Consider the following 9779-nt stretch of genomic DNA (forward strand, 5'->3'; position numbering starts at 1 on the left):
ATCGCTTATCTTGAGGCTGAAATTTGGCAGACAAACAAGATAAACAAAGTTAAGAGTCGAGAGCAGCTTCTCCGCCTCCTAGATGGGCTGTGTCGACAGTGGTTCGTCTGTCGTCCATGAAATTCACGGCCAGTGTTGGTCCGGAATGTGCTTTGCCCAAATGTTGGATTGTAACTTGTATACAACCCAGATGCAAGAAATTAAAGCTGGGATACTTCACCCTTATAGAGCGTATCTGCTCCTTTGGTATTAGAATGTGTTCTAATATTGCTCCAGAGGGTGCACTGCAGCTTGTTTCAATTTCTGCATAAATATACCTAAACAAACGATCTTCTATACCGATGTTATAAAGATCTGTTGTTTTGATCTTAGGTATCAGGTGTTTTGTGGTACCTACTACCATAAGTTCTAGATCAGATTGCCCTGCTGAGAGAATCTCAGGATGTTTTTTAGGGTCTTAGAAGAGTTGTTAAACCAGTTTTTAAACATGGTAATAATCTTCAGGAAAAATAAAGATTTTTAAATCTCCTAGGCTCTGATACCATTCTTCTGATGCTCTCCTTATCAACGTAGATTCCCAGCAGGTTCCTACTGTTACTTATGTTCCTAGACAGATCTCTCGATCTGACCTTGTGAAGTTATTACCTGAAGCATGGGTTACTACGTATGAGCAGCGAATACAAGCTCAAAACCAGACACAGTCTCAACCCCTCGTGTCAACAGATCCTACCTTTTCTCAATGACCAGATGGTCAAGTTGAAATTCGTTTTCCTCCTCCAGTTTCAGCCATTCTGCCTGTTCTTCCTCAGCAACACCGCACTGAAGAACTCCATTCTGTTCCCATAGCAGCCTATACTGAACATGGTGATCCTGTTTCTGAGTTTCAAAGTGCTTCTGGACACAAATGGTTGGATGTCTGTAATTGCCTCTCTTGTTCCTTTGAAGAAAGTGATGATGAATGGTGTACGCCTAAAAAGTCTAGAAAGAAGAAAAGCTCTCAGCAAAGCCTCCGAGAAAGGTATGAGCTTGGAGACTCTTTTGTTGGTCCCTTGGGAAAAGACAGTGGTAAATATAAATTCCTTGTGGCAGGGGGTTTGAGTATAATTTGGTATTACAGAGGGAGTGGTCTTATAATAGTAGCATTCTCTAGAGGATGGCGCTGTAAATTACCCTTGTAATAATGATAGTTGAACAATATTTTTGGGATGATTTGCTAAATGACACTTTCTGTTTGTTTGGCTTCTTATCTTAACTTTTGTTAAGGGTTCTATGGTAAAAAATGATGCTGTTGCATAAATGACCGTAAGAGAAGTTGTGAGGGATGACATGCAGACTCTAGGTCTTGTCCTTGGTATGACCTCGGATAGAGAATATTGGAGGGCCAGGATCCATGTAGCCGACCCCATTTAGCTGAGTTTCTCCTCTCTTGCTTGGCTCTGCCCCCTTCTTCTTACTTTCATCTTTCATCTCTATGCCATTTCTCTTTATCATTTCATTTTATGTTTAGACCTCATTTTCCCTTACATTGTTTTGCACGGATCCTTGTAGCCAACCCCATTAAGTTGAGATAAGGCTAAGTTTGTTGTTGTTTTGTTGTAGTAGTTGTTGTAGGGGAATTATCTTTGTCAAAAATTTTTATGTCAAGGTTAATGAACCTTTATGCCTTATCGTGAAATATGAATTTTTAATTAATATGATTATGTCGTGCAGGAAGCTAATAACAATGACAATGGACGGGCACCTCATTCTGCCTGGAGAAATTATGATGATTTTAATGAGTACTTTTGGTGAGAATTTCACGTTTTTCTGAATAGTAATTCACTCATATAATTGCTTTTCTCTATCCTCTCTAAATGATTTTTTTTTCCAGGTCACTAAATTGTTTTGAACTAAGCTGGCCATGGCGCGAACGCTCATCTTTCTTTATGAAGCCCAAACCCAGGTCAAAGGTTGGTTATTATCTGGCTGTTATAGAATGATATATGGTTTATATACATCTGGTGTTTAGTTGCCTGACCTGCTGTGGTGCTGACAGGGTGTTTCTTTTTGTCTTTGCATTGAATATATGCATATTCTTATCAATGTTATGTTCTTTTACAACTTCTGCTTGATGCAGAATTCTGAACCATTTTGGCATTGCACCAGTGCAAATCGTATGTATCAATAACAGTACTTAAACCCGGTAGCCTTATGCCACATTTTTTTAACCGAGGTTAAAAATGCCTACTGAAGTTGGAGAACTGGAGTTGTCTTGAGAAGTGATGGATTTGGAAGAGTGATTCATTTGCTGTGATCTGACTAACCCATCTACCTGGAATGGACACACTTCCTTTTGTTGGTGTGTGAATATGAAGTGGAACCGTCTACCCAACACCTTTCCTCTAAAGAAAAAAGGGATCACATGGGCCAACTGATCCTGGTTGATGTCTTTGTTAGTTCCATTTTCTCATCTACAGAAATCTGCCATTGCCCAACTTAGCTCAACTAATTAGTTTCACGAAACCTGTTTTTCCATTTAAATCTATTCAAAATCAAATTTGGTCACTTCAACTGGTGCCAAAGTGGCTGTCACTACACGCAGGTCATACTTAGCGTTGCTTCCCTGGGATTCCCTAGTATAATGCTGAGAACACAAATTTCAGGATTGATTCTAAAGCGCTATACTTTGGTTACTTGTGGTGCTGGTTGCAACATGTTGCACCAACCCTCCTCCCTATCAGGCTGGGGACTGGTAGTGCAGTAGCACTGGTATAGTTATCATCATGACTCTGCAACTTAGGAAAATTGTCTTTGGACCATTGTTAACAGTAAAATTTGAATAAAATATCCTGATGTTATGGTTCAGTTATTGATTCATCTCAGATTTATCAGTTTAAGTTCCCTATCACTGATCTCACACAACAAAATTTCAGTTATGCTCATAAATGGCCCATGTCATACCAAGTACCAACCTTTTGTGGGTTGAAGTAGTTCCCTCAATAATTAACTATATGCATCATGGTCATCACTTTTATTTTTTTCCCTCGTTCAAATGACGCCCTAGGTGTGGATTGCTGTCATTTTTGGTGAATGGTGATTTGATCTATTTTGAGCGTGCTTCCTTTAATGAAATCAGTTAATATTTTAGTAAATCGGTTTGCCTAGACCAATGTTTTGTCATAGACGGTAAAAGATGGAACAATGGAATAATCTCTCAATATTCTGTTTGATTTAAATTGTATTGTAATGTTGGTAATGAAGTCTGGTTGTGCCATCCCATTGCATTTAATCCTTATTCTGCCACTCTTAGTTTCTGTAGCATTGAGAGTCTTTCAGCCATAAGAATTCAGTGGGTGACGTGTGTACTGTACACTCTATTTATTTTGATCTAAATCATGTGGAGAAGACCAGTGCAGCAAGTGGAAGAATACGACACACAAAATTAGCACACACACACACAAAAAAAAAAAATTATTAGAAGCCCACCAATATTGCACAACATACTCAGTACTCTGTAACATTTTGATTCTCATTTTCACTCATAATTCACTAGTTGGCAAAACTAGCACCCTGTCCTTAAAATTGTCGAACTTGAACCCTCAATCACAAGCGAGAATCTATGCAAAAGCTTACACATCTGGTGGTGGTATTGTGTGGCCCCAATATTTTTCAACCAGATAAGTTTTGGTTTCTTCTCTAAACCCTAAAACTCGGAAAATACTTCACTGGAAGTGCTATAAAAAAAAAATAAAATTATCTCTTAAAAAAACTACAAAATAAGTCACTCACTTTTCTCCCTATCTAACATGAGGGATTCGTTTACCCTAAATAGGGATTTTATTTCTGTTCGTTTTAATCACTTGGTAATTGGTCATTTATCATTTTGTATGGTTATCTTCTTCAATTACTTTGGCAGTTCCATCTTTTGCCCCCTTTTAGTTCTCTTGAGTTAATTATTTTCTTATTACACAGAACTGGCTTTCACCCAGTGGAGGACAGGGTAGAGGGAAGACTTCTTTCGTGGAGCACCGAACGTTTCTTCATCTTTATCATAGTTTCCACCGTCTGTGGATATTTCTTTTTATGATGTTTCAGGTTTGTACTTCTCTGCTCATCTCATTTTCATTATTTTAAAACTTCTGATTATGTCTATGCATGAATTTGCCCTTAGTTGTTTTTCCAAATCTGAACTGATTCACTTTCTTCCCTGGGTTGTTATAATGAACATTGTTAGGTGCAAATCATTTGCCTGTCTTCCTTGTTGTATAAGTAACTACCTTTATGATCATTGTTTCCTACATTAATTGTGATCACCATTTTTTTTGGACTTCATGTTATTTTTCCACCATTTGCAACTGGATTGGGATTCAGTTTGGAGCTTGATTTTACTTTTATGCCTTTTTTTGGCCCTATTTTTATATTTATTTTTTTAAAATTTTATTATTATTAATTTTTTTAATATTTCTTCTTGTATTACCAGGGACTCACCATCATTGCCTTTAATGGGCAGTTCAATAAGAAGACTATAATACAAGTTCTAAGTCTTGGCCCAACATTTGTGTTAATGAAGTTTTTCGAAAGTAGGTTGCTCTTCTCATAGCACTGCATGGAGTTGTGTACTTTGGATTTCACCCGTCTTCTTGATCTGTGCCTTTTATGATGCAGGTATCCTGGATATTCTTATGATGTACGGTGCATATTCTACAACACGACGTCTTGCTGTTTCTCGAATATTTTTCCGTTTCCTCTGGTTTACAGCTGCTTCGGTCTTCATAACATTCCTTTATGTGTAAGTTTGGAATTCCTGCTTTGAAATTACTTACCCAAGCTTCTTTGTTTGAATTACAGTACATGCATCTGCTGCTCTTTGGGCATTTTCATTGTTGGGTGATTAGATAGTCTCTTGATTACCTGTCCGTCTCTAATTTCAGAAAAGCTCTCCAGGAGTATAGTAATAATTCTACTTCAGCAATTTTCAAGATATATGTCTTTGTTATAGCCATCTATGCTGGTGCCCAGCTTTTCTTCAGTTTCCTTATGCGAATACCAGCTTGCCATATTCTGACTAATAGTTGTGATCGTTGGTCTGTTATTCGCTTTTTCAAGTGGATGCACCAGGTTTGCCTTTATCATATTTTTGTTTACTTATTTTCCAAAAACTATGTGGTAAGTAAATCTTTTCTATATTAATATGATGGTATTTTGATCTCATGATGTTGTCTTACATTTTATTTTGAAGGAACATTACTATGTTGGACGTGGGATGTATGAAAGGCCAACTGATTTTATCAAGTAAGGGGTTAGAGCTCTCTTTTCCTTGGATCCTTCCACATGAAATAATGAGTGTTCTTGTTCGAAATTAGTTACCTCACGACTTTAATGTCGGTGCATGGGTGTAAGGTGGGTTTGAGTTTATCAATTAAAAAAAAAGGGTTAAGAGAGTGGATCCATATTGTCAAGGTGTCGCCTAGGCGTCCAGGTGCAATTCTTTGGATGGGTGCCTTGTTGGTGCCGCCTTTTTTTTTTGACCCCTCGACCTCCTTGGTTCGCTTAGACACTATGACAACTAAGAGTGGTCAAGTGGATCAGTTCTTAATTGCAAAGTAGACCAATAGGACAGCTGAACCTAAAAAGCTATCCAAACTAGCAGCCTACCTCTGGTTTGATGCTATTGAAGAGAACAAAAAAGAACAAAAACCTTACCCACACATGGTGCTATTTTGCTTAAGACCTTTCCATACTTGGCTCTTTAGAGCATTGAATTTTGAGACATTTGCTTCTCTCCTTGTGAATCTAATATCTGGTTGCATGGACCTTAATGGCTATCATGGGCTTGTTTCGAGGTAGATTGAAATACCACATGTAACGTCCTGCCTAATTCATGACTTTGATTTTGGAGGGGCTGAATAGTGATCGTGGTCGGATGTATATTAGACTCCCATGAGGGTAGGCATTAAAAGGTTTTAGGCTATGGAAAATAGGGTCAAAAGGATATGGTTCCAAGGAAACATGTGACAGGGGTTTGGTGTTGACTTGGGCAAAATAGGGGTGAATTTCCAATCCGTGGGTTTGTAAGGAAAATTACTTCTACGTATAACATAAGTTAATGCTTCAATGGGATCTTTGTGCGACTGTACCCTGCTAGAAGCAAACCCTTCCAGCCTGGAAACTTTAAGACAGTCAGATAGATAGAACATCAAAGTAAAAGGAACTATTATCAGACCACAAAACTTCAGTGGCATTGCAAATGTGCTATGGTAGTCACAGTTTGCTTACATTTAAACTCAACATCTTTTTATTACATTGCTCCTCCAAATGTTCATCATAGATTGGTGATGACTCCTAATCAATTGAACTGATTTCTGAACTATCAAATGGGAGAAAAAGAACACAACTACTCTTTCGATGTATTTTGAAGTGAAGAATTTGAAACTGGTCCTCTGATTGTTTCACTGGCCGTCTTCTTCCATGAAGCTACATTATGGGTTTTGAACTGCTGGTATATCATCAAAACATCTGACTTGGAGTCCCACAATATCAATTATATGTTGGTGGCATAAAGGAAGAAGAAGGACAGAAATCAGAGAAGAATACAATAATTGGTAGAAGAAAAGAAGAAGAATAGAGAAAATACCCTTCAGTCACAACTATGAGTACTAATCAGTCAAACCACTAAAGAATTCCACTTTATTCCCTCAGCTCGTATAGCCAGAGGCGAGGACACATATGCTTATAGGATGCCCTAAACTAACTAGAACTAAAGACTAACTACAGCTTCCAAACTTCTAAAGAAACTAGGACCGGACAACCAATTGACTCTCTTAACTCCTAATGCTACTAGGAAAAGCCTTAAAATTCGTGTACCACCCTTGGACTACATTCCCTGGCTTTAAAATTGAACCCATTACAACTCTTAAAGCTACTTGGAGAAGATTTAAATTCGTGTACCCTTCTTGGACTACATTCTCTCGCTTTGAAATTGAACCCATTACAATTTACAAGTAAACCTGGTAAAACAGAACCCATACCCAACTAATTTCACAACAGGGCCTATTCTTGAAGTGTGACATATCAGTCAAAGCTCCAAGGGTTGAATAATGATTGGAAAAAAAAAAAAACTCTACTTACAGGCCTCCTAGATCTCTTTTATATTCATTTGGATCTGGGAGAGCCAATGGGATTATAACATAGATAATCATACTGCTCCCCATTGTGCTCCTGCATCGTTGTCTTCCTTGTTTTTAATTGGGATCAAGAATCACTCGAGGAAATCCCTCTTACTCTGGTCATGGGATTTATAGGCCTCACTCCTGGTTCAGCTTATTTATAATTCGTATCAATTGTTGAAGCATAGCCCACAGGTCCTTATGTAATTGTGGTCCTAGTCATAGTTGTCAAAGTGTTGTCTAGGCGTAACCTAGGCACCACCTAGGTGTCTAGGCAGTAGGCTCTTTCTTGGGTTCAAGGCAACAACACGCCTTGTTGGCACTTAATGAGTTTAATGTTGATTATTCTTATTATTTAATGAATATGCTTGTATCCTATGCTTTGTGTATTTATATGGTTTTCTCCTATTAGGTAATTACTAGCCTATTTAGTGTTTACTCTTTTGACCCCCCTAAACCATGCTAACACCGATCTGGTATAAGTCAGGTATCAGTATTTGTGCCGGCCGATATGGCCGATCCAATACAATTCCTAAAACCTGATCGATATGGCTTGAATGATGCATAGTTGCATATAAGTATAATTATATAAAATTATCATTGCTATATTACATATATAAATATACTGCTTGTGTTGGGCTCCTTGGCGGGCACCTTTTCGTCAGACACCATCCAATGCCTCAGGTCGTCTAGTTGCTGTGACAACTATGGTCCTAGCTTCACGTAAGTGAAGACACCAAAATATTGTTATAAAAAAAAAAGAATGAAAGACTACACCATCCAACCACTCTATATGGGTTACTGTGGAATTATCCAGTTTGTGTCAATATAAATACGAAACTGATATTTATGTTTTCATTTTCTAATGCTTCGTACTTCCTATTTGCTTTGAATGTAAACTACTATTTTTTTTTTTTTTTTGAAGTTCATATTTATTGTGAATATCCAATGTCCTCGTCGTTTTGCATTAAGGTCCTTGATGTGGTTCTGAATGCTGAAATTTTAAGGGTTTTTTTTTTTTTTTTTTTTTTGGTAGTCCTTTTGTGACGTTGTTTCATATACAGGTATGTGCTTTTCTGGTTGGTGGTTTTGGGGGCGAAGTTTTCATTTGCTTACTTTCTCCTGGTAAGTGATCATTCATTTTATTTATTGTAGCTTCTCATTCTCAAGATTCCTTTTGTTGTTTATCTTTAATAATACCTTTTTCATTGGTTTATGCAGATCAAGCCATTGGTGACACCGACACAAACTATAGTAAAATACAATAATTTGCAGTATTCATGGCATGATTTGGTATCTAAAAGTAAGCATGCATCATTTTTATCTGATGTGGATTTATGTTTATGATATTCTTATTTTCTGTAGCTGTGAAGTTTGCAGTTAAGTTCATTTTAATTCAAGTGCATCCCTGCTTAATCACTTCAAATTGTAGTTTATGAGAAAAGCTTTTTCATATAGTTCTGCTCAACCTAATGTTGATTTTTAATGCTTTTTGTTTCATGATTGGTCCGTGGGATGACAGAATCTTGCTCTACATCTGTCTCGGGTGTGCAATTTTTTTAAGTGATAAAATTTGGATCCGGCTCCTCTCCTTATCCTCAATTGCCCATGTCTTGCCCAGGTTACCTGCGAAGTTGACACGTGTACATAATGGATCCAACAGCTGTCATTCTTAGCCCATACCCGAGCGCAATGCCCTTACCCATACGAGATTTTTCCTCCATTTTCTCTGCTATTCCCTCTCTTCCCACCTCGTTCGTTGCGCTCCTTTCACCGGCATTTTTCATCGTGACATCCAAATCCGATTACATTTTCGTGAAACAACTCAGACTTTTCTCTCCAGGTAAGGTCATGAAATGAAAGCTCAAATTTCAGACCTAATGAGCAAGACGGAGGAAGCCCACTGAAGGAGTTGCAGAGACTGTGTTCCCCGTATGGAATCTGATCTTTATCTATAAGGAGAGGCGTGGTTTTGCCGACGCTAGTGATCGAAGGCGACCTAGGTAAAATCCCCAACTGCCGATCTCTTCTCCTCTTCTGATCTCTTCTCTTCCATTTTCTTCTCTCTGATACTGCCGAGACTCTCTTCCGATCTCTTCTCTCCCAAACTACCCACCACGAGAGCTTCTCCTACAGAGGCGTGGTTTTGCCGACGCCTGTGATCAAAGGCGACCTAGGTAAAATCCCCAATTGCCAATCTCAAAAATGCATGTGTCTAAATCTACTCGACTCACAAGTCATATGTCACAAGAAAAGAAAATGGAATTAAGGAACAAAAATGGAGGTTCAAAATAATTGCAAATATTGACCCTTTTAAAACCCAAAACCAGATTCCAGAAATGCTGAGCAAATAGAAGCAGTACCTATCCTCCTTGAGCAAAACAAACAAACACACATTCAGATCTTATCCTCCTTGGTCCTTCCTTCACTTGGCCAACCCACCTTCCAACTTCAGAATTCCAAATTCCCACACTGAAAATTTTGAGGGGTTAGTACTCCAACAACCTTCCTCTTATCCATCCATCCAGTCTTCAGAATTTCAGAAGACAAAACTACCAACCACCACCGCCTCCTTTTCATTAAAACATCAGCAATGACTCCACCAAGGAAAACCCAGAAGGTATAAAAAAAAAA

At 38.2% G+C, this 9779-nt stretch overlaps 1 protein-coding gene across 2 annotated transcripts in view; it reads left to right on the forward strand.

Moving 5' to 3' along the window:
- LOC122088890 (callose synthase 9) overlaps positions 1 to 9779 on the forward strand; it is a 99400-nt gene that overhangs the window by 39163 nt on the left and 50458 nt on the right. For both annotated transcript variants that reach the window (XM_042658249.1, XM_042658250.1), the window contains exons 12-20: positions 1711 to 1787; positions 1871 to 1949; positions 3952 to 4074; positions 4460 to 4559; positions 4645 to 4768; positions 4911 to 5097; positions 5219 to 5271; positions 8210 to 8270; positions 8367 to 8448. In XM_042658249.1, coding sequence (XP_042514183.1) covers positions 1711 to 1787; positions 1871 to 1949; positions 3952 to 4074; positions 4460 to 4559; positions 4645 to 4768; positions 4911 to 5097; positions 5219 to 5271; positions 8210 to 8270; positions 8367 to 8448 — 886 coding nt within the window. The remainder of the gene's footprint in view (positions 1 to 1710; positions 1788 to 1870; positions 1950 to 3951; positions 4075 to 4459; positions 4560 to 4644; positions 4769 to 4910; positions 5098 to 5218; positions 5272 to 8209; positions 8271 to 8366; positions 8449 to 9779) is intronic.

Source organism: Macadamia integrifolia, chromosome 9 (genome assembly GCF_013358625.1).
Source record: "Macadamia integrifolia cultivar HAES 741 chromosome 9, SCU_Mint_v3, whole genome shotgun sequence".
NCBI lineage: Eukaryota > Viridiplantae > Streptophyta > Magnoliopsida > Proteales > Proteaceae > Macadamia > Macadamia integrifolia.